A 24,946-nucleotide genomic window follows, 5' to 3' on the forward strand; every position below is an offset into this window, starting at 1 on the left:
CTTACTGTTTACGTGTCAGAAAAGTTTTTCTTAAAAAATAGGATAATGATATATAACAATCTTAATTTTTTATACAAGTATATTATAATCCTAAATATTATTATTTTTAATATTTTTTATATTATTTAATTATAAATTTATTTTTTTATTTTATATATATTAATTTCTAAGATCAAGAATTGTATAAAACTCAAAAACAGTGAATTTGAAAAAGTGTGTATAGTAAAGTGATATTCCTGCATAAATAAGTAAATACTAAGGCAAACACATTCTTGAAGAGAGGAAGAAGCATCATTTTGTGAGATGAGATTGAAGAGCAAGAACATGGTGAAGGTTTGGTATCACTGATAGCTAAGTTCTGGTTTGTGTGAGATCAATGGAGGACAGTGGCATATCCAGAGTTGACAGTGCAAGAGGCAGTGTTTCTAACATATGGAGGAACAGCAGCATGGATGTTTTCTCAACATCTGAACGTGAAGATGATGAGGAAGCTCTCAAATGGGCAGCAATAGAGAGACTCCCCACGTATCTTCGCATTCAGAGAAGTATTCTCAACAATGAAGATGGCAAAGGGAGAGAGGTTGACATCAAGCAACTAGGCCTCACAGAGAGGAAGATTATTGTGGAGAGGCTTGTGAAGATAGCAGAACAGGATAATGAAAGATTCTTGCTGAAACTCAGGGAAAGAATGGACAGGTTATAGTCTTGTTTTATGAATGAAAGCACCACTTTTTTTTTGCAGCATACGTTCAAACAAAAGCTGAGTTGTTTTTGCTTTTGAAAATGAAAACATGACATATTGAAGCATAGTTTCTTTTGAAAATATCTCAAAAGGGTCTTTGAGGTCACAACATGGATTGCAACAAAACTGTGACAGTAACTACAATTTAAAACCTTGATTCTTGGTGGATTTGAGACTGTATGGTGGTTGAGATTTTAGATGCTTGTGATTGTGACTGATCTGTCGGACTGAATTTGCAGAGTTGGGCTTGATATTCCAACAATAGAAGTTAGATTTGAACATGTAAATGTGGAAGCACAGGTTTATGTTGGAGGACGAGCATTGCCTTCAATGCTGAACTTCTTCGTTAATGTAATAGAGGTAATTCGATATAGCACAGGCTGTTTCTGTAGTGTTTTTTTCTTGGATTTATCTCAGATCGTTTAATTATGAAATCATCTCTTCCTTTTGCCAAAGGGGTTCTTGAATTATCTTCACATAATTCCAAGTCCAAAGAAACGGTTACATATACTTCAGAACATCAGTGGAATCCTAAAGCCTCGAAGGTGAATTCAACACTCACTGTTTTTTTGTTGTTGTTGTATAATAATGTACTGATTTTACTAAAATAGCACCTTTCAAGTTGGTGTTCTGATGATGAACCTTTTGCAGAATGACATTGCTTTTGGGACCACCAGGTTCTGGAAAGACCACTTTGCTGTTGGCATTGGCTGGAAAACTTGGTAAAGATTTGAAAGTAAGAAAACCAACTTTAATTATAACTATGAGAGAATAACTAACATCATTCACTAATTATTATTACTATAGCATGCATTTGAGTAACTAATATAATTGGTGATGAAACCTCAGCATTATGGGAGAGTCACATACAACGGATATGGGCTTGAAGAGTTTGTGCCACAAAGGACATCAGCTTATATAAGTCAACATGATAACCACATTGGAGAAATGACTGTGAGAGAAACACTGGCTTTCTCAGTTAGATGTCAAGGGGTTGGACAGAATTATGGTTTGTTGCTTCATTTTCAGTAATAAAAGCAAAAGTTAAAAAGAAAAACAATACAAAATACCTTTTAACCAAATCTCAACCATCTAAAATTGTCTCAATCAGAGTTTTGAATTTAACTTCGTTACAGAGATGTTGGCTGAGCTTTTAAGAAGAGAGAAACAAGCAAAGATTAAACCAGATCCTGATATTGATGCCTTTATGAAGGTGAGAAAAAGATATTTGAGAAAGAACTTTGTTTGAAATTCTGAACACATGGGGTCATGAGGAATTCATTGTGTAGGCTGCAGCATTAGGAAGACAGAGAACGAGCGTAGTCACTGATTACATTCTTAAGGTAAGAGTTCAGATTCATCAAATCAAGAAAATGTTGATGTCTTTCTGAAGAAAAAACATAATATTTTTCATGTTTTCCCTTTCTAAATGATGTAGATTTTGGGACTTGAAGTGTGTGCTGACATTATGGTAGGAGATGGAATGATAAGAGGTATCTCGGGAGGGCAGAAAAAGAGAGTCACAACAGGTAGTTTCTGTTTATCAATAACAGCATTGAAAAATAACTTAGAACAAGAATTGGGAACCTATAAAGAGTTAGATTACTAAAAAATTCTGCGTAATAATGAAGGGGAGATGCTGGTTGGACCTATAAAGGTGTTGTTCATGGATGAGATATCAACTGGTTTGGACAGTTCCACAACTTTTCAGATAGTCAACTCTATCCAACAATCTATCCATATTCTTGAGAAAATGTACTTGAGTTTTTTGAATCTCTGGGTTTCAAGTGTCCTGAAAGAAAAGGAGTTGCTGACTTCCTACAAGAAGTATGACTGCGATTCACTTGGTGTCGGTTTTAAAGCTTTTCTTGTTTGTATTTTATGGATTGAAGGTTAATTTTGTTCTTGTGGGGTGCAACAGGTAACATCAAAAAAGGATCAATGGCAATATTGGGCACGTAAAGATGTACCTTACAGCTTTGTCACTGTCAAGGATTTCGCTGAAGCATTCCAATTATTTCACATAGGTCAAAAACTAGGAGAGGATCTAGCCACTCCATTTGAAAAGTCTAAATGCCATCCAAATGCATTGACCACAAAGAAGTATGGTGTTAACAAAAAGGAGCTGCTGAGGGCTTGTGCTAGCAGAGAATTTTTGCTTATGAAGAGAAACTCATTTGTCTACATATTCAAGGCCACACAAGTGAGAAATATTCACTCACTAATTCTGTTCATGTTATCTGATTTGAAACTAGAAACAAGCACAAAATAGTCTGCTTCAACTTTTATGTATCCTTTTCTTCTTCTTGTCTTCTCCTTTTGGATCCTTATGCATGTCTTAATCTTTGTTTTCAGCTCGTCTATTTAGCTACCATGACAACAACGCTATTTCTAAGAACTAAGATGCATCGCGATACTGTGGAGGATGGAGGAACTTACTTGGGTGCTCTTTTCTTCGCAGTGATGGTCGCAATGTTCAATGGAATATCAGAGCTAAATATGGCCATCATGAAACTTCCTGTCTTTTACAAGCAAAGGGACCTTCTTTTCTATCCTGCATGGGCTTATTCTATTCCACCATGGATTCTCAAAATACCAGTAACCCTTATAGAAGTAGCTATTTGGGAAGGAATCTCTTATTATGCCATTGGCTTTGATCCAAATTTTTTTAGGCAAGAAGCCACAACATCATACATTATCAATTAAGCTTCTGGTTATTCATTTTGGAATCTAACGAGAAGTTCTACTGGCAGGCTTTTAAAACAGTACTTGATAATCCTGTGCATTAATCAGATGGCATCTTCACTGTTTCGGTTAATGGCAGCATTAGGAAGGGATGTTATAGTTGCCAATACTGTTGGAGGATTTGCATTACTTGTAGTTCTGGTTTTGGGAGGATTTGTGATATCGCGAGGTAAGAAAATGGAAACTTGAAATTTTGTTAATGTAATGAAACCTTTTTATGATAAGTTTGTTCTTTGTGCCAGAGGATGTGCACAAATGGTTTGTGTGGGGTTACTGGTCCTCACCTCTGATGTATGGACAGAATGCCATAGCTGTGAATGAATTTCTTGGTCATAGTTGGAGAAAGGTAACACACTTTGTTTGCAATGGTTAATATATTTCATGAGAAACAATGAGCCTTGGAAAGTAAGATATATATATTTATGAGATGTTTTGTTGATGCTGTAGGTGACTCCTAATTCCAACGAAACATTGGGAGTTTTGATACTAAAAACTCGTGGACTTTTCACAGAAGCTTATTGGTATTGGATTGGAGTAGGAGCATTAATTGGCTATGTATTTCTGTATAATTTTCTGTTTACCTTGGCTTTGCAATATCTAAGTCGTAAGTACCATCTACATACATCTTTTTCCTGAAAAACTTAGTTGGATCCTTTTATATAACCGCAGACTTAATTTGTTATCATTGAATATGTTTCTTCTGCAGCATTCGGAAAGGATCAAGCAGGGATGTCCCGAGAGACATTGCTGGAGAGAAATGCTTCACCAGCTGAAGAGTTAATTCAATTACCAAATGGAAAGAGCTCCTCTGGTGAGTCCTTGAGTACAAGTTAAAGTTTTTCTATTTTCAGCTTGAGCTTTGGTATTGAGGCCATAACTTATTGAATGTGGTGACAAGTCAGAAATAAAGACGGTAGATGAAGCAAGTATATCATCCAGGTCATTTTCTGGAAGAGTCAGTGATGAACAAGCTAACAGAAGTGGAAGGAGGGGTATGGTTCTGCCTTTTCAACCTTTATCCCTCACTTTTGATGAGATCAAATATTCTGTAGACATGCCACAGGTACTTTACTTTTAAGTGTAATCTTTCCATTTGTATGGTATTGTATTTAAAATATATTTTAGAGCCTACTTCATTTTTGTTTGCTCCAAGTGGACAAGGAAATTGCTATAGCACTGAACTTTGTCTAATCTTTGTGGGAAAATAATAGAACTGTTCTACATTTTGACTGTTATATTGATTGTAGGAAATGAAAAAGCAAGGAGTTTTTGAGGAACGGCTAGAACTTTTGAAGGGTGTTAGTGGTGTCTTTAGGCCAGGGGTACTAACAGCTCTGATGGGAGTAAGTGGTGCTGGTAAGACTACTTTGATGGATGTTCTTGCTGGAAGGAAAACTGGTGGATATATTGAAGGGAGCATCACAATATCTGGATACACAAAGAGGCAAGAGACATTTGCTCGCATCTCAGGATACTGTGAACAATTTGATATCCACTCACCTAATGTTACAGTTTATGAATCTTTGCTATATTCGGCCTGGCTTCGATTACCTGGTGAAGTTGATCGCACAACTAGAAAGGTACAACTTTCTTCTGTCTAAATTGAAACATGAAACTCATGACTTTAGACCTCAAAGAATACTCAAGTTCTCTCACAAAAACTTCTCAAAGTACCTCCATAAACTAAACTTAGTTTATACATGAACTAATTTGTAGAAGTTATAAGCTAATTTTAACACATGGAGAAACTAATTTCAGTTTTTCTTCTTACTTTTCTCTTTTAGTAGTGTTTATGAAGAAATTTACTCTAAATGGATCTTCTCTCTTTACCATATTTTATTGCTTGCAACGATTTGGTACACTTGTTGTCATCACATCATGCATGAAGACATAACATCTAGTAAAATTTAACTCAATTCAATGAGTTGTAGATGTTCTTGGAGGAAGTCATGGAGCTAGTAGAGCTTAACTCAATAAGAGAGGCACTTGTTGGCTTGCCAGGAGAGACTGGTCTTTCAACTGAGCAGCGCAAGAGACTTACAATTGCAGTTGAACTTGTAGCCAACCCATCAATAATTTTCATGGATGAGCCAACCTCAGGGCTTGATGCTAGAGCAGCTGCAATTGTGATGAGAACTGTGAGGAACACTGTGAACACAGGGCGAACTGTGGTTTGCACCATCCACCAGCCAAGTATTGATATATTTGATGCATTTGATGAGGTGAGTACTAAGTAGTCTTCACATTGAGGTTAAATTCTGTGTAAGCCAGCCCTTTTGGAAACCATGTTTCAAAGAATAAAGTATTGCAATCTCCACACTTTCAGCTGCTACTTTTGAAATTGGGAGGGGAGCAAATATACGCTGGTCCATTAGGCCGCCACTGTTCCCATCTGATTCAGTACTTTGAGGTGAATTTCTAGTGTAAATGAGATATAACACAAATATAACATAAGAGGCTTCTGTAGCATTATAAATCTAGCATATTCACTATAGTGCATTATTGAAATAGGCTATTGAAGGAGTTCCTAAGATCAAAGATGGTTATAACCCTGCAACTTGGATGTTGGAAGTAACATCAGCAGGAACAGAAGCAAGTCTTAAGGTCAACTTCACCAATGTGTACAGAAACTCAGAACTATATCGGTTAGACTCCTAACTCCACATGTTGTAATCAGTAGTTTGGTCTCTTTTCACATTTCCTTTTTGTGTTTCTAACTCTCACTATCTGTTTTAACCTTCTCTTTTCAATTTTATATGCATTGCTGTCACTTTTTTTAATGTGGTTCCTCTTTCCAAACAATTGTTTAGAAAGTGAACACAAATGTGTTCTCAAAGTAAAGGGACTCAACTGTTGATGGTTTAGATGTAGCTTTTTTTCAAGATTTTGATCAATTACTCACTGATGCTTCCAATTGTTTAGGAGAAACAAACAATTGATCCAAGAGCTTAGTATACCACCTCAAGGTTCAAAGGATCTACACTTTGATAGTCAGTATTCACAGACTTTGGTGGCACAATGTGAAGCTTGCCTATGGAAACAACATTTATCATACTGGAGGAATACATCATATACTGCAGTTAGACTCCTATTCACAATACTAATAGCATTACTATTTGGTATCATATTTTGGGACATTGGCCTGAAAAGGTATGTGAAAAAGCAACAATACATTGAGATAAAATAAACAAAGTGATGTGAAAATGAAATTTATCACTTAGTTGGTTAATAACTACAAAATAATGAAAATCACAGGAGAAAACAGCAAGATCTTTTCAATGCTATGGGGTCAATGTATGCTGCAGTTACCTTCATTGGAGTACAGAATGCTGCCTCAGTGCAGCCTATAATAGCTGTAGAGAGAACAGTTTTTTACAGAGAGAGAGCTGCAGGAATGTATTCAGCTTTGCCATATGCAATTGCACAGGTAAAGTACTAACTTCAATACATAAAAAAAGCAACAAGATTGCCACATTTTTTCTTTAAGGAGTGCTAGCAATTAGTAACACACTTCTTCAAATCCACATTGTTGATTTATTAAAAAGAGTACAAAATCACTAGTAAGACTGAGAAGTGAGTCTAATAAATTTTAGAGAATGATAGACTATGTTCAAAATAATGTGTTAGAAAATGTTTTCTAGTTGTTTCAACCTCAAATCTACTTTCATCTTTAATTTTCAATAGACATGGCAAACTAAATGGAATAGAAATAAATTCTATTTTGAATTATCTTTAATCTTCTATTCTAAACTACTTTTTTTATGTATACATATCTGTCATACTCTAAAAGAAGAACATAAATTTATTGATCATTGAATTGTAAAGTTGAACTCTAACAATTGTTTTGTATTTGCAGGTTATTATTGAACTTCCCCACATCTTGGTTCAGACCCTGATGTATGGGATTATAGTATATGCCATGATGGGATTGGATTGGACCACATCAAAGTTCTTGTGGTATCTTTTCTTCATGTACTTCACTTTCTTATACTACACCTTATATGGTATGATGACCATGGCCATCACCCCCAATGCACATGTTGCTGCCATATTGTCCAGTGCTTTCTTTGCAATATGGAGCCTTTTCTCAGGCTTCATCATTCCCTTATCTGTGAGTCACACAACCTTGTTCACATTTTTTTCTTATGTCACTTCCTAATGGTTACTTGGGTTTGCTTTTTTATGGTTTAATCTTTATCTAACACCCTCTAAGCATAGAAGTTGTGAATTTAAACTAAGACTTTGAAGCATATCAACATGCAATTTTACTGGTTTACAAAATCTAATGCCATAACAAACACTCTTCTTAATACAAACTTTAGTCTTCGTTAAAATTTATTATAAACTACAAAATTACCAAGAGTCATTTAGAGAACATGTGACATCCACACATTTTTATGTTTTATAACAAGTTTCAACTAGTAAGAGATTACGTATGAAAGAGAAATATTAGGAAGTATAACTCAATCTTATAAAATTGATTCATAACACTACAAGAAAATCATGAAATAGAAACTAATTTTTAGAGACCAAAATAATTAGGTGCAATAGTAACTAAATTAGAGACCATTTTAGAAACTAAAAAAAAATTGGTTTCTAAATTAGTTTATATTATTGTTAAATAGTTTCTAAATTAGTATCAACCAAGGTTTTAACTAACAATTTTTTAGTTTTTAAATTTGGTAGCTAAAACCTTGGTTGATACTAATTTAGAAACTATTTAACAATAATAGAAACTAATTTAGAAACCAATTTTTTTTTTTAGTTTTTAAAATGGTCTCTAATTTAGTTACTATTGTAATTAATTATTTTGGTCTCTAAAAATTGGTTTCTATTTCATGATTTTCTTGTAGTGTGAGGTGAGGTTTGTATTCACTTATAAACTATCAAATGTCTTTATCCATGTGATCTCTAACACATTCCCTCATGCGTGAGACTATATATTTATGGATGATACAACAACAGTCTAATAGTGGATGAACTCTCATTATGATAGGTTTTAAATGACTTTGATATCATATTAAGGGAACTTTAAACATAATTCAACCTCGCAAGATGATTCATAAAGTGGAGTTTACACCTACTTATATAATATGAAATATCTACTTATATAATATGAAATATCCTTATTTATGTGAGAACTCAAAAATATGAGTTTCTCTTGCCTAGTGTGAATCTTGTCTAGTGTGAATGAGATGAACTAACTTTGTTTAAATAAACACAATTACAGAGAATACCTATATGGTGGAAGTGGTACTATTGGATTTGCCCAGTTGCATGGACCTTGAATGGATTGGTGGCTTCCCAATATGGAGATGACAAGCACAAACTTGAGAATGGACAAACGATTGAAGAATTTGTGAAGAGTTATTTTGGATTTGAACATGATTTTCTTGGAGTAGTTGCAATTGTGGTGGCTGGTTTCTCAGTTTTGTTTGCACTCATCTTTGCCTTTGGAATCAAAGTATTCAACTTCCAAAAACGATGAAATCATAACAATGCTTCTCACTCTATATACATTGGTCAATTGTATCCAATTTTTAAGAACATTTTAACTTGTAAAAAAAAAATATTTATGTACATTTGTCAAAACCCTAGATGATCTTTTCCCCCTAAATTAATAATATTACATGATTTTATGTAATGAGTTGCTATTAATTTTGTTACATCTTGTAATTTAATTTATAGTTTATAAAGAATTATTATTGTGTCTTATGTCATGAATATGGACCTTAAAGCATTTAATTTAAATTTTTATAACATATCACTTTCTAAGTTATAGTTTAAAATAGTGGTGTTGTCCTAATAACTTCTTTTATATATTTAAATTTTGAAGACCAATGAATGATTGCTCAAACTCCAATATTTTACTCCTAATTAACCTAACTTTTTATGTTGGGTTTGTTGAAAAGAAAGTGGGAATCGATCACCAAATACCTTTTTTGCCACAACCTTTTCATTTTATGTAATATAGTTGAATTTAAATATAAGAATAATAAATTATGCATTATAGATTTAAATATAAATAAATTTACCTTATTTAATGGTATTATTCTTAAAATATTCATGATATCAAATTTTAGGATAGTTAGAAAGTTTTTTTTTTAATTAAGATTAGTCAAATTAATAATGTTAATTGGCTTTCTTAAATGATGTTAACTCAAACAAATTGCATTCATAACCATGATCATAAAACCATAGACTCTTGTGGAAATGCACAAACTTTCACTTGTTCTACCCAATTGTATTATTATCCCCAAACATGTTTTTATGTTGGAATTTCAACACAAGAAAAATGTTATTAAACACCATGTCAAACCAAAATTAATTCAAAAATTTGATAAAAAAATACCACCTAGTCTACTCTTTGTGGGAGGGTTTAGGTTTGAAAGATATTATGGAGAAAGATAACATGTTAAGGTGGTTTGAGACATTAAAAAACAAAATTATGAGAGGATATTGGAGATAACTACATTATTAAGAAGTTAAACAATTATATTGAAATTCTAATATTGATTGTTTTTTATTTTCATGAATAAAAATAATAGAGAAGTAGTGAAAGAAGATTAGATGACTAAGAAGAGATATAATTGTAAATAATTGAGAAATCGATAAAAATTTACAATTTAAATTAATAATTTGAAGATATCAAACTTTTTCCCTAAAAACTTAAAAGAGAATTCATTTAACAAAGTATAAACTTTTTTTTATTTTTTTAAATCTAAATTGATTACAAAAGAACACAAACTTATTTATATCATGGATTTATAATAAACATCTAATTAGTCCAATATTAATTAATGTCCAAATAAAATTCGCAATTATAAAAACATGAAAATAAATACAAAACTCAATACAAAATATACAATGTTTATTCCATCTTTCAAACTCTATTCTTAGTTATTTATTATGTCTCATTCCATGTACTAAAAGAAATACCCAAACCAAGGTTTTTTGTGTGCTTTTAATTACAATAAAACAATGGTTTACACAATCAATGAGCTAGTGATCTAACAAGGCAATTGCTTCCTGCACCATATAAAAATATCCTTAAATAAAATGGGATACATATAAAAATATTCTAGAATATGTTTTTTTAACGAAATTTTTGTATTGTAGATTTTCTTATTCGGAAGGAGATTTTGATTTTTTTTCCTGAATATTACTTTCTGGAACACAATAATATCTTATGGATCTACTTTTCTAGAATGTGTTATTTTCAATTCCAAATTTTCATTTTCGAAATGAAAGGTATTTTCGGAAATTTAAAATTGTGTTTGGTGTAAGTTAAAAAAAATTGGGTACAGGAGAATTTGTAATCTAACAACATTGATAACCTTCTCCCTATTTGTTTTCAGTTTGTTTCTTCCTGTACCTTCCATGGCATCTCTTATATCACCATTTTTTCCTTAAAAGAATATCTTCTGAATTTTATAATCTTGAAATGTATGTTTTCTATTTACATCTTTCGAATTGTACAATCCAGAAAATATTTATGAATCTGAAAATACTTTTGGATTATGTAATTCATAATATTTTTTTTCTTTAAAAAAATCATTATGAATTACATAATTCAAAAGCTATACTTGGATCCATAAATACTTTCCAAATTTTATAATATGGAAATAACTTCCAGATTCCATAATCTGAAAATACCTTCCTAATTTCTTAATTCGAAATGTATTTTTTGTAAAACTCATTATGGATTCTAGAATCTTCCTAATTTCTTAATTCGGAATGTATTTTTTTAAAAACTCATTATGGATTCTAGAATCTAAAAGGTATTTCCAATCTGAAAATATCTCTCGGATTTTATAATCTAAAAAATTTCTAGATATTTTTGGTATTTTAAGATGAAAAATATCAATAGAATAAAAGATATTTTTGGTATTTTAAGAAGTATGTGGTGCCACAAGAAGCTATGGAGGTGCAGAAAAAAACAACCTTGCTTTCATATCACATTTTTACCATGAAAAAATAGGGCAAATTCTTCATAAACCTCCATATCTTCCCCCTATACCTACATACTTTTTTAATTCTAACAATATCTTCTGAGTATGGTGGAAAGTGTGGTGTCTTCTTCATTTTCAAGCAGTGGTGATTGTTTGTGACAACTGGTGGTTAATGTTGGTGGTTGAAGTTAGTTTTGTGGTGTTTATACTAGTGGTGGTTGTGTTTTTTTTTTATTATTCTTTTGGAAGTCACAAAACCTAGAAAAAGAATAGTAAGGTCAAAAAATGATGTTTAGAAACTAAAAAAAAAAAAATTATCTTCGCACTAGAGAACGTCGAATATAATGAATTTTCTTGTCAACTTGTTAACCCTCTCACACGCTCAAATAATGGAACTACTCTCTCAAACGTTGTAATGTGATTGAAAATGAATGAAAGTGTATTGCGACGGAATGAAGGATACGCAAATGAAAGATAAGTATGAAGGTACAACTGAAATTATTTAACAATGTAAAATTATGTTTCATTTAGTATTATTTAAATTTTTGAAAAATGTTTGAAATTGATTTTTCATAATTAATATGATAATACAGGAGAAGATATGGAAGTGGAGGAAGAAATTGTAAAAAATAGTGAGAAATTAACAAGCTCAAGAGCTTTCTCAAGTTTCTTGATATGCTTAAAAAAGATTTTGTTTACCCAATAATTTGGCCACTAAACATTTCTTCCGAGGTTGGCAAAGATGTCAAAGGTTGACATTTGAATTTTGGGAAAAGACCATTGTCTCCTTATAGTTTCACTCTCATGACTTCATTTTTCACAAGATCTCAAACTTGCCTTGTTGTCTGCTTCTAATATTTCATGATAAACAAAGTAGCAAGTTATTTATTCAGAATATACATTTCCATTTGTCATAAAATTCAAAGATTTTATTATGATTTTAATAAATTCATACCAATATTACAAAAACAATAGGAAGCCAACAAAACTAAAACTAAAATATTTTATAAAGATTAAAAATATTTGTTAAGAAATTAAGAGAGAGAGAGATTACTTTTGCTCTATTATTACCGGGTTATGTAGGCCCCTTTATTTTTTATATTTATATTTAATATATATATATATAATTTAATAATTTTTTTTTTGTATTTTGAAATTAAATAGTTAAATTTAGTTTTTATTTATTTTATAAAGATAATTATCATTTATCATTAAAAAATTGAACATCGTTTGTTTTTTTAATATCTTTTATCATCTATTAATTTCAGAACAATAAAAAAATTCTCTATTAGAAATTTTTTATATTATATAATTTGTTACAATAAATTATTTGAAAATTAAAAATTATTTATTACCATTTGTGTATGCTAATTTTAGTCACAAACATTACATAAATGATTGATAATTTAAAGTTTGATATGTATATATCTATATATATATATATATATATATATATATATATATTAACAATTCTTTTTATCACACTTCTTTGTACCTTTAGTTTTTCTATTTTTATTTTCAATTTTATTAACAAATAGAGTTTTTATATAAATTTATAAAAGAATTGTAACATGTGAAACCTGTTATCAGTATTTGTAATATTTAATCTTTAAAAAAGTTTAATTTATTGTATTTTGTAATATATATATATATATATATATATATATATATATATATATTCGTAAGCCAGAAAAGTCCCTATTAGCACTTGGTTTGAAATCAATGAAACAACGAATATTTTATTTGATCCTACAGTCTTCGATCGGCACAGTGTAAGTATATCCAACAGTATAAGACAATAATCATCGTTGAATCCGTTGAGTTCTCACTTCCAAGGGATGATTTCTTTAATTTTAATTGCAAAAACTACATAATAATTTGAACTGTGATTAAGAGAAACAATAGTTATCAAAATTCTGAGGGAACCTTGTGACGTTCCACGACATAATCATTCACATTTCTTAAAGCCAAAGAGCTCTGAGAAAACTGAGTTTGAGTGTGGAAAAATATAACTGCACTAGTTTACTACTACAATTTTGTCTCTTTGTCTCACCAATAACTTGTGTTATGGCCAAATACAATATGACAAATAAAGTCTTTGACAGAGTCGTAGTTTTACTGGTATAGTGCAACTACTAGAGATGCCATGCTTTGTTTTAATCTCCCTTTTTCTTTATCCATTCAATCATAAAATGTCAACCCCTCTTGAGATCCCTCTATAAATTCCAACAAACATGTATTCATTCTTCAAAGTCATTCATACAAGAGAGAAAAAGGAAATCTTGTGTAGTGAAATGTGAGAGCAGCATTATGGTAAAGGTTTAGTTTTGTACCTCTCTAGTGTTGCTTTTGTATGAGATCAATGGAGAGTAGTGAGACACGTAGAGTAGAGGGTCAACGAGGGAGAGGGTTTGACATGTGGAGAAACCATTGCATGGGGGTTTTCTCAACTTCTGAACGTGAAGAAGATGAGGAAACTCTCAAGTGTGTGGCAATAGAGAGACTCCTTGCAAGGGCATGCACCAAGAGAAGTGTGCTCAACCAAGTGGAAGGGAAAGCAGAAGAGGTTGACATCAAGCAATTGGAGTTATCAGAGAGAAAGAGCCTTCTAGAGAGACTTGTGAAGATAGCAGAAGAAGATAATGAGAGGTTCTTGTTGAAGCTCAGGGAAAGGATGAACAGGTGAGTCTTTGTAGGATTCATCATTGACACTACCAATTGGATGAGATGAAAATGTTTTCTGTCTGTTTTTATTTCTTTTTCTTTTTACTTTAATTACAAAGTTGTCATATCATGTTGTTTGTTGTTCCATTTTCAATATTTCTACCTAGAGAGAAGTAGAAAACAAAATGAATTAACTCATTTTAACTAATGACATAAACTTGATTCATTTTGGAGTTTATTTTCTTTTCCTGTGTACTTATTTGAGAAGTTTATCAAATAGACATTTTACTTAATTTTCTGTTTTCAAACTTTTTTATAGAAAACACTAAAAGCAGGTTTGTTTTTCCATTTTCACAGTTTCTTATATAAATTTTTGAAAACTAGGTGACAATTTTGTATTAAAAGTAAGCTAAAATCAGAAAACATTTTCACAAACTCTAGAGAAAATTACCTCGAAAGAACTAAATTGTTTTGTGTGTAATTTGAGAGCTGAAGCATACAGTGTTTTGAAAGCATCCAAATCCTAAAGTTTTGCTATGTTAAACTAACTCAGAGTTGGGCTTGAAATTCCAACAATTGAAGTTCGATTTGAGCATATAAATGTTGAAGCACAAGTTTATGTTGGAAGCAGAGCATTGCCTACCTTACTCAACTTCTTTGTGAATGTGCTTGAGGTAATTCAAATCTCACATACGGTTCCTTTATTCATATAATAGTTTTGATCTATTTATTTTTTTCGGTCTTTCTTTTGTTCAGGGACTCTTAAATTCTCTTCACATGATTAAAAGTCCAAAGAAACCGTTACATATCCTGCAGAATGTTAGTGGAATCATAAAGCCTAAAAGGTGACTTCAAAAAAATCTTCTTTGTTTGTTATTTTGCAAAAGAAAAATTCTTAGCTGAAAAAACTCATGGTAAAAGTGAGAAATTCAAGTGTGGATGAGTGAGGTGAACAATATACAAAAAGAAAGAAAGGCATACAAATCTAATGTTTAAGGTTTTGAATTGAAGATGGTATCAATATTTATAGATTGACTCATGGCTCGAGACTCATTGGATCCATGTCTCTTAGGAACTCATCAACAATAAAGGAGCATCTAGATATTTTCTTGTTCTGATGTTGAGATTTTTGCAGAATGGCATTGCTTTTAGGGCCACCAGGATCTGGAAAGACCACATTGCTGTTGGCATTGGCTGGAAGACTTGGTAAAGATTTGAAGGTAAGGAAACCAATTTTAGTAATAAATTTTGAGAGAGTAACTGTTATATTTCTCTAACTATAGTAACCATAGTTTTAGTTGAGTACTTCCTGAATTATAGTAATTAATATGATTGGAGATGAAACCTCAGCATTCTGGGAGAGTAACATACAATGGACATGGGCTTGAGGAGTTTGTGCCACAAAGGACATCAGCTTACATAAGTCAACATGATAATCACATTGGAGAAATGACTGTGAGAGAAACACTGGCTTTCTCAGCAAGATGTCAAGGGATTGGACACAATTATGGTAGTTGTGAACAAAAGAATGCATAAACCTTTTAAATATATCTAAAAAAAATAGTGTTCTTAATCAGAATTTTGAAATTTACTACTTAACAGAGATCTTGACTGACCTACTTAGAAGAGAGAAGGAAGAAAACATTGAACCAGATCCTGATGTTGATGCATATATGAAGGTGAGAAATAAGATCGAAAAGGAAGCCTTGAATCTTTATGTTTGAAATGGAGAACACACTGAATTTTGAAGAAGCTGCATTGTTTCATTACTTGTTCATTGCAGGCAGCAGCACTAGAAGGGCAGCAGAACAGTGTGGTCATTGACTACATACTTAAGGTAAAAGTCCAGACTCATCAGCTATAAAATACTCGTGAAACAAGAAAAGATTTACATACTCTCTTATGGAATATTGCAGATTTTGGGACTTGAATTGTGTGCTGACATTATGGTTGGAGATGAAATGATAAGAGGTATCTCAGGAGGGCAGAAAAAGAGACTCACAACAGGTAAACTCTATTTGGCAAGAAAAAACATGACAAAATGAAACTTATAAGGTGATGTTGATTGAACAAAATTGTTTGGTGAATAATGCTTAGGGGAGATGCTGGTTGGACCTATAAGGGTGTTCTTCATGGATGAGATATCAACTGGTTTGGACAGTTCCACAACTTTTCAGATAGTCAACTCTATCCGGCAATCCATCCATATTTTGAATGGAACTGCACTTGTGTCCTTGTTACAGCCAGCACCAGAAACTTATGAACTATTTGATGATATAATATTATTAACAGATGGGCAAATTGTGTACCAAGGTCCAAGAGAAAATGTACTCGAGTTTTTTGAATCAATGGGTTTCAAGTGTCCTGAAAGAAAAGGAGTTGCTGACTTCTTACAAGAAGTATGAGTGTGATTCACTTAATCTTCCTTTCAAAATTTTCCCTTGCTTTTGTGAAGATAGAGTAAATTTTTCCCTCTTCATTAGGTGACATCAAGAAAAGATCAATGGCAATATTGGGCACATAAAGATGAACCGTATAGCTTTGTCACTGTCAAGGATTTTGCTGAAGCCTTCCAGTCATTTCACATAGGTAAACAACTTGGAGATGAAATGGAAAATCCTTTTGACAAGTCTAAGTGCCATCCAAATGCATTGACCACAAAGAAGTATGGTGTTAACAAGAAAGAGCTGTTGAGGGCTTGTGCTAGCAGAGAATTTTTGCTTATGAAGCGAAATTCCTTTGTCTACATATTCAAAGCCACACAAGTGAGTAACATTATCAAACTATATTTGAAGTTCAAAAATGCTTTTTTGTTCATGAATAAAAGGTTAAAAGCACTTTATCATTTTCTTCTTTTTTATTTGTGTTTTATGTGCCCTTAAGCATGTCTTGTTCTGCCTTTTCAGCTTACTTATTTAGCTATCTTGACAACAACACTATTTCTCCGAACCAAGATGAGTCACTATACCAAGGCAGATGCAGAAACTTACATGGGTGCTCTATTCTTCACAGTCACTGTTGCAATGTTCAATGGAATATCAGAACTGAATATGACCATCATGAAACTTCCTGTCTTTTACAAGCAAAGAGACCACCGCCTTTATCCTTCATGGGCTTATTCTCTTCCACCATGGATCCTCAAAATACCATTAACCCTTGTAGAGGTTTCCATCTGGGAATGTATCTCTTATTATGCCATTGGCTATGATCCAAATATTGTCAGGCAAGAAGAAACTAAGGACTTGTTTGATTCTCTTATTACATTTTTGTTTTAGAAAGAAAACAATTGTTCTAAAACGAGTGTTTTGGAAACCAAAAAACAGAAACAGATGGAAGATATTTTCTCATCCTCTTTTTTTGTTCTCTCCAAAAGTTTTGTTCAAGTACTCAAGAAACAAACTTTTAGAAAACAGAAGTTTCCTTAGAAGGCAAACATTTTCATATGTGCTGGAGGGACAAATAAATTTTAGAAAATAGAAAACTGTTTTTGAAAACAATGAACAAGTAAGGCCTAAATCATTTGTCCTCATTCCTCAAATATGCTATTACTCACTTACTTTTGGAATCTAATGAGAAATCTTATTGGCAGGTTTGTAAAACAATACTTGGTAATCTTTTGCGTTAACCAGATGGCATCAGCACTGTTTCGGTTGATGGCTGCAATAGGAAGGGATATTGTCGTGGCAAACACTGCTGGCACATTTGCACTTCTTGCAGTTACAGTTCTCGGAGGATTTGTGATTTCAAGAGGTGAGAAAATGGTAGTGTAACTTCAAAGTTGGCTAATCTAGTGAACCTTTCTAATTTGAAAACTTTCATTTTTTGCATTAGAGGATGTGCACAAATGGTTTCTGTGGGGTTACTGGTCCTCACCAATGATGTATGGACAAAATGCTATAGCTGTGAATGAGTTTCTTGGGCATAGCTGGAGAAAGGTAATCAATACCCTTTGTTTTTAATGGTGAAGAAGCTCTATGAAGAAGAATGAGCTAAGGAAAATTATATTTATGTAAGATAATTGGCTGAGATATTTTTCAGGTTAGTCCTAATTCCAATGAAACATTGGGAGTATTGATACTGAAATCTCGTGGATTTTTCCCACAAGCGTATTGGTATTGGATTGGAATAGGAGCTTTGATTGGTTATGTTTTTCTCTTCAACTTTCTCTTCACCCTGGCTTTGCAATATCTCAGTCGTAAGTGCCATCTTTAAGCTGTGATCTTTAGTAGAACTTCTTTTCTGAACACAAATGCATTCTGATAATTGAATATCTTGCTTAGCATTCAGAAAGGATCAAGCAGGGCTATCCGAAGAGAAGTTGCTCGAGAGAAATGCTTCAATGGCTGAAGAGTTCATTCAGTTACCAACAAGAAAGAATTCTTCTGGTGAGTACTTAAGTTCTAAGCTATAGGTTCTGTGCTTATAACTTGAAGTTCTAAGCCATAAATAACATAACATGATGATAAACAGATACAAAGATGGACAAAGAAGCAAGTCCATCATCCAGGCCCTCTTCTGGAGAAGTTGATAAAAACAACAAAGCTAGTGATAGTGGAAGGAGAGGCATGGTTCTTCCTTTTCAACCTCTATTCCTCACTTTTGACGAGATAAGATATTCTGTAGACATGCCACAGGTACCTATGTTTAATATATATTTCAATTAACCTTTCTGTTTATGCTTAATTAGTCACATTTAAAAGGTTAAATTATTCATTTAGTCCTTGTAGGTAACACTCATTTAGGAATGTGTAAAACAAATTAAGTTTTAGTTCCTAAAAGGGTGTATAAGGATTGAAACATCAACTTTTTGAGATAAAACTTAAGAAGCATAGTAATAACACATACCTATCTTTACCAGTACTAGTAAGGTTGTATGAGGACTAAAACTCAACTCTTAAGTGTCATTTATGGATCAAATACTTAGTTTAACCTGTTTAAAAGTATCAAAAAAGCCAGCAATATACTCTATAATACACTTTTTGACTATGTTATCATAATTGTAGGAAATGAAAAGTCAAGGAATCAGTGAGCATCGTCTTGAACTTCTGAAAGGTATTAATGGTGCTTTTAGGCCAGGGGTGCTAACAGCTCTGATGGGTGTAAGTGGTGCTGGCAAGACTACTCTACTGGATGTTCTGTCTGGAAGGAAAACAAGTGGATACATTGAAGGAAGCATCACAATATCCGGATACCCAAAGAAACAAGAAACATTTGCTCGCATATCAGGATATTGTGAACAACTTGATATCCACTCACCCAATGTTACAGTTTTTGAGTCCTTGCTATACTCAGCATGGCTTCGTTTATCTCCAGAAGTTGATAAAGAAACTAGAAAGGTAGCTTTAGGACACTTTTGTTTTCAAAACTAGAGCCATGAATTTCATGATTTAAAATAAAACTGAATCAAATATCATATAATTGCTCAACAACAACAACCTCAATAGTCTCTGTTTATGTAGTACTTTGAGATTCTCTAACCTGATGGACTAGTATTTCAGATTAGACTCTCCTCATATGCTTAAGTCCTCTCAATTGATGTTTCCATTGAGAGTTGTACTATAGAAAGGGTTACCTATAGGCAGGATTATGGTGTAAACCGATATGTGATAGTAAAGTTGGCGAAGAGAAAAGGTTTAGCATCAAAGTAAAAGTTACCATGGAGGTGGATTCTTAAAGTGTGTAAAATAAACTACTTGATATAATAGTCTTTGAGACTCTCCACATAAAAGACAAATCTTTTGCTTTGAAATCTTCTCAAGTATTCAAGTTCTAACAGACTTGGTTAAGGTCCAAAATATCATAATATTGCTCAAAGTGCACAAAAGTTATTCAGGGATCAGCAACCTTTGACAAGCACTAAAATGTATTATTAGAAGTATTACAGCTTATTGACTTCAACTCACTTATGCAGATGTTCATTGAGGAAGTTATGGAACTTGTAGAGCTTAATTCATTAAGAGAAGCACTTGTTGGATTGCCAGGACAGACTGGATTGTCAACTGAACAGCGCAAGAGGCTTACAATTGCAGTTGAACTTGTAGCCAACCCATCAATAATTTTCATGGATGAGCCAACCTCTGGCCTTGATGCTAGAGCAGCTGCAATTGTGATGAGAACTGTGAGGAACACTGTGGACACAGGTAGAACTGTGGTGTGCACCATCCACCAGCCAAGTATCGATATATTTGACGCCTTTGATGAGGTAAGAAGTCTTACTGTTAGGATCAATTGCATGATATGCAACTTAAGTCCTACATTGAAAAGCATGAGATTCTAATGTAAAGTCTATGAGGTCTGAGACTCTCAACTCAACTATAGTAATTATCTTTCCTGATGTGATTCTTCCAAGGTTCTTACCATGCTACATATATGAAATAATAATTAAGCACTTCAATACCAACCTTTGCAGCTGTTACTTCTGAAATTGGGAGGGGAGCAGATATATTCTGGTCCAATTGGCAGCAACTCTTCCCATCTGATCCAGTACTTTGAGGTAAGTCTCATGTCAATGATTAAACATTGCTGGAGAATCTGGCTCAAATACCTTTTAGTGTAAATTGAGCATACTAGTTGCTGCTATATCATTAACATATTTACTTATTGATTACCATAGTCTGTTCAAGGAGTTCCTCAGATCAAAGATGGTTATAATCCAGCAACCTGGATGTTGGAAGTCACATCAGCGGCAAAAGAGGCAAGCCTTAAGATTGACTTCACAGATGTGTACAAAAATTCAGAACTACACAGGTTAGACTCCTTAGTTGCACCACTATCATTTATAACATATTACCTGAACAGCAAATATTTGGCTGGAAATAAGCAATAATTTTTGTTTCTTTAGATGTCTTGAGCCAAAGCTTCATAGTTCAATGTTCCATATTCATGAGAACATGAGGGGTTTTTTTCTCAAATTATTGCAAAATGTCATCTTATTTTACCTTCTCTGATTCTAAAGTTTTGTACAAGAAACATGCTGCTGTTGTTTTCACTGTCTCCTTACAATAAGATGACACATTTGTCAGAGATTGTGAAGACAGGAAATAAAAACAAAGTGTTTTCTCCAACCAAATTGGCCTTTTAAATGTTATATATTCCTGAGCTCAGGATCTCAATGCAAAAGTGCTGAAAGATCATGAATAGGTTCTGATGCTTCCCATTTATTAATCAGGAGAAACAAAAGAGTGATTCAGGAGCTTGGTGTACCATGTCAAGGTTCAAGAGATCTATATTTTCATAGTCAGCATTCACAGAGTTTCATGGCACAACTCTTAGCGTGCCTATGGAAACAACACTTGTCATATTGGCGGAACACATCATATACTGCAGTTAGACTCCTATTTACCACAACAACAGGCTTATTGTTTGGACTGATATTTTTGAACGTTGGCTTGAAAAGGTATTTGGAAAATAAAATAAAAACTCATCACAATGTACTATTGGTTCAAAGATCTCACATGGGTGTTCACTATTGGTTTGAGTAAATTTGAAAAAAAAAAATCCAAAACAAACTAACTTTTATTGATTCTTACTTTTCAATTCTTTTATCAGTAAAAACCTTCACAGGGTCGTTCTGTTCCAAATTAAATGTATTACTAGAGGGTGCATATGGATTTAAAAAGAAAAATTCTCAACATTTGAAACAAAAAATTTCAGGAAAAAGGAACAAGATCTTTTTGATGCAATGGGTTCAATGTATGCTGCTGTTACCTTCATTGGGGTTGTAAATGGTGCCTCAGTGCAGCCTATAGTAGCAATTGAGAGAACAGTCTTCTACAGGGAGAGAGCTGCAGGAATGTATTCTGCTTTACCATATGCTATTTCACAGGTATTAGTACTCCACTTCAATTGGCAAATAGTTATCACAATCTCTCAAAATAATAAATAGTTTTAGTCTTCAATTTACATCTTACACATAAAAATTTATTCAAAATGAGGTGTTATACATTCTTAATTTAATTTGGTCTAATTTAGTCCTTACATAAACAAATTGTTCCGACTCAAGTTCATTAAAATGATATAACAAGGGTCAATCAATACATCTGAAATATTATTCGCTTTAGAGTTTAGAGCTTCATCACAGTTTTGTCCTTAAAAGATATCTCAGAGATTTATAGATGAAGGTGTATTTAAATTTTTCTTAATTTCGTTTCGACTCCTAGGCGACGTGAGACTATTGGATATATCGGAACAGAAACAAAATTAAAAATGTGTTAGAGTTTATAAAGAACAAATTAAAAATATGCAAGGAGTTAACTCTGACACAAAGACTGAGTTGATATAGTATGTTTACATATATAGAAACTGATGTAGTAAGTTTTTACATACAAAGAATGAATTGAAAATCTGGTAGAAAATAAATTATATGTTTAACTTTGAATTAAAGTACCATGTAAACTTACTTTAAATCAAAAGTAGACCATACTTTCTGACCTGATACAATTTCTGGGACACATATGATGAGATTTTAAGGGTTGCATATGATGAAGTGCAGGTTATTATAGAGCTTCCCCACATCTTGGTTCAGGCTCTGATATATGGTATCATAGTATATGCCATGATGGGATTTGAATGGACAGCATCAAAGGTGTTCTGGAACCTCTACTACACCTACTTCAGTTTCTTATACTACACTTTCTATGGTATGATGACCATGGCCATAACTCCTAACCCACACATTGCTGGCATATTGTCCACCTCATTCTATGCAGTATGGTGCCTTTTCTCAGGCTTCATCATTCCCTTATCGGTTTGTTACAACTTTCCCTCTAACTTTCACATCTTTTCAAAGATATTTATTAGGCATATGCTAGTTAGTGCATCAAGAATATTGGTTCTAAAAACAGAACAAGTGAAATTTCTTAAAATAATTGACAGCAATACACATTTATTCGGATCTTTGATGTATTTTTGCATGTGAATTGTGTGAATTCTAATAGAAACTTTTGTTAGAGATCCACGTCGACTAGAAATGAAAATACTAATATGGTATCAGAGTCATTTAAAACCTATCATAACGAGTGTTTTTTGGGCTTATTGTGTCACTCGCTAACGGGTCGTTATCGGACCACCCATAATATGTTATCTCACACACGAGCTGTTATGTTCGGCGTTAGAAGATGTGTTGAAGATCCAATATCGATTAGAAATGAGAATATTAATATCTTTTGAATTCTCAGTAAAATCAAAATTTATTACATCAATACAACTATAAACAAAAACACTTAACTTTTGTTATTAAAAACACTGGTTGAGTTCATTTAGTTTTCTAGATTTCATAAAATAAAATAAAAAAATTATATAAATTACTCTGTTAAGTTTATTGAAGATGGTGTATAAGTTTAAACATGTAAAATCATTAAGTAAAGTGAAATTAGTTGAAATGTGTTTATATTTAAAACATGATTATTTTTTCTTCTATTAGAATATAAAAAGCATATCTTATATACAATGTTTTAAAGTAATTATTGTAAAATTAAATAATCTTATAGCACATTACAATCCTTGGATGTCAGTTTGAAGAAAATGGATATAGTTTATGCATTCTAATCAAATTTTAAAACTTATGTAACATCTTTTACCTAACATGAAATTCATTTTGGGAACAAAAACTATATATGCAGAGAATACCAATATGGTGGAAATGGTACTATTGGATTTGCCCTGTTGCATGGACCTTGTATGGATTGGTGGCTTCCCAATATGGAGATGACATGAACACACTTGAGAATGGATTAAGGGTTGAAGAATTTGTGAAGAGTTATTTTGGGTTTGAACATGATTTTCTTGGAGTAGTTGCAGTTGTGGTGGCTGGTTTCTCAGTTTTGTTTGCACTTATTTTTGCATTTGGAATCAAAGTGTTCAACTTCCAAAAACGATGAAATCATCACAATGTTTCTCTCTCTAAGTTTCAAGCTATGCTCTCAAATCACTGAAAACTTAGGTGGCTGAACTGAATTTTGCAATTCATTTGTAAGATTCTTTCATAGTATGTGCATTGGTCCACTTGTATTCAAATTTTGGCTTGAAAAATAAAACTTCTACATTAGTCCAAACTCTAAGTTGTAAGTGAGCACCATTTTATTCAAAAGTGAATTTTAAGGTTAAGGTTAATTCAACCTCGTATAACTTATCATAAGATGATATTTGCATTCACTTTTATACTATGAAATGTCTTTCTTTATCATGTGGGATCTCCCACACATATTAAACTCATTGATTAACAAGAGTAACATTACCACTAACAAATTAGTCATTGATTTAGTAGATTAGTAAAAAATATGTGACAAAACAAAAAGAAAGTTGCATTGATGCTGAAATGGAAATTAAGAAAAATTTACACAATCAAATCTCTATATGTACCAATAGGGAATGATTTATAACACTTGGTATTGAAGGTTGTTCGACCGGATAAGGATAAAAGTCTCAAGGTAAAAAAGAATGTGCAACAAATAAGATATTTTCATTTTGATGATTATAAGCATTAAATATTGACCATCAATAATATAATCCATAACAAACTATATAAATAAGCACATCAGACAAAGCAAAGGTATGTAATCAATACAACACTCATTACACATCAGAGTACCTTTTGCATGTACATTTGCGACCGAGAACCAAAACTCGAGACTTGGGAGTGAAGGAAATAAAAAGTGAAAAACGGTCGAAGAGGAGAAATCAATTGTTCAACCGGTTACCTTTATTGTCTTAGTCCCATATACAAGAACATTATAAGTTCAGTCAAAGATCAAGACATAAAAGTACAATTCAAAATAAATAAATATATATATATATATAACTATTTTGTTATACTTTTATATGACTTTAGAAGAAATTCAAGAAT

At 32.6% G+C, this 24,946-nt stretch overlaps 3 protein-coding genes across 8 annotated transcripts; all 3 read left to right on the forward strand.

Moving 5' to 3' along the window:
* The first annotated feature begins 268 nt into the window (after window positions 1-268).
* Window positions 269-9,131, forward strand: LOC137813350 (pleiotropic drug resistance protein 1). Of its 6 annotated transcripts, none has more exons than XM_068615532.2 (24): window positions 269-696; window positions 982-1,102; window positions 1,199-1,287; window positions 1,394-1,478; window positions 1,592-1,751; window positions 1,879-1,955; window positions 2,032-2,085; window positions 2,181-2,271; window positions 2,374-2,569; window positions 2,664-2,945; window positions 3,098-3,414; window positions 3,496-3,656; window positions 3,730-3,833; window positions 3,935-4,091; window positions 4,194-4,298; window positions 4,390-4,550; window positions 4,735-5,067; window positions 5,419-5,709; window positions 5,814-5,897; window positions 5,999-6,132; window positions 6,410-6,637; window positions 6,743-6,914; window positions 7,344-7,598; window positions 8,718-9,131. In XM_068615532.2, the coding sequence occupies exons 10-24, from the start codon at window positions 2,904-2,906 to the stop codon at window positions 8,973-8,975; spliced, it is 2,802 nt and encodes a 933-aa protein (XP_068471633.2). In that variant the 5' UTR covers window positions 269-696; window positions 982-1,102; window positions 1,199-1,287; window positions 1,394-1,478; window positions 1,592-1,751; window positions 1,879-1,955; window positions 2,032-2,085; window positions 2,181-2,271; window positions 2,374-2,569; window positions 2,664-2,903; the 3' UTR covers window positions 8,976-9,131. The 6 variants fall into 6 exon arrangements, with proteins under 6 accessions (XP_068471633.2, XP_090155570.1, XP_090155571.1 ...); XM_090299444.1 differs by having other exon boundaries at window positions 3,204-3,414; XM_090299445.1 differs by having other exon boundaries at window positions 275-696; window positions 4,386-4,550.
* On the forward strand, window positions 377-2,639 carry LOC150029485 (pleiotropic drug resistance protein 1-like). Its single transcript, XM_090298826.1, has 9 exons — window positions 377-696; window positions 982-1,102; window positions 1,199-1,287; window positions 1,394-1,478; window positions 1,592-1,751; window positions 1,879-1,955; window positions 2,032-2,085; window positions 2,181-2,271; window positions 2,374-2,639. Exons 1-9 carry the CDS (start codon window positions 377-379, stop codon window positions 2,637-2,639), a joined length of 1,263 nt encoding a protein of 420 aa, XP_090154952.1.
* A 4,582-nt stretch (window positions 9,132-13,713) lies between the features above and the next one.
* On the forward strand, window positions 13,714-24,213 carry LOC137813355 (pleiotropic drug resistance protein 1). Its single transcript, XM_068615538.2, has 24 exons — window positions 13,714-14,121; window positions 14,657-14,777; window positions 14,860-14,948; window positions 15,239-15,323; window positions 15,454-15,613; window positions 15,706-15,782; window positions 15,887-15,940; window positions 16,020-16,110; window positions 16,201-16,502; window positions 16,587-16,868; window positions 17,010-17,326; window positions 17,693-17,853; window positions 17,935-18,038; window positions 18,142-18,298; window positions 18,384-18,488; window positions 18,574-18,737; window positions 19,107-19,439; window positions 20,015-20,305; window positions 20,513-20,596; window positions 20,717-20,850; window positions 21,272-21,499; window positions 21,757-21,928; window positions 22,595-22,849; window positions 23,724-24,213. Exons 1-24 carry the CDS (start codon window positions 13,793-13,795, stop codon window positions 23,979-23,981), a joined length of 4,353 nt encoding a protein of 1,450 aa, XP_068471639.1. The 5' UTR covers window positions 13,714-13,792; the 3' UTR covers window positions 23,982-24,213.
* Window positions 24,214-24,946: the final 733 nt, after the last annotated feature.

The sequence above is a fragment of the Phaseolus vulgaris genome, chromosome 1 (assembly GCF_051622355.1).
Source record: "Phaseolus vulgaris cultivar YP4 chromosome 1, ASM5162235v1, whole genome shotgun sequence".
Lineage (NCBI taxonomy): Eukaryota > Viridiplantae > Streptophyta > Magnoliopsida > Fabales > Fabaceae > Phaseolus > Phaseolus vulgaris.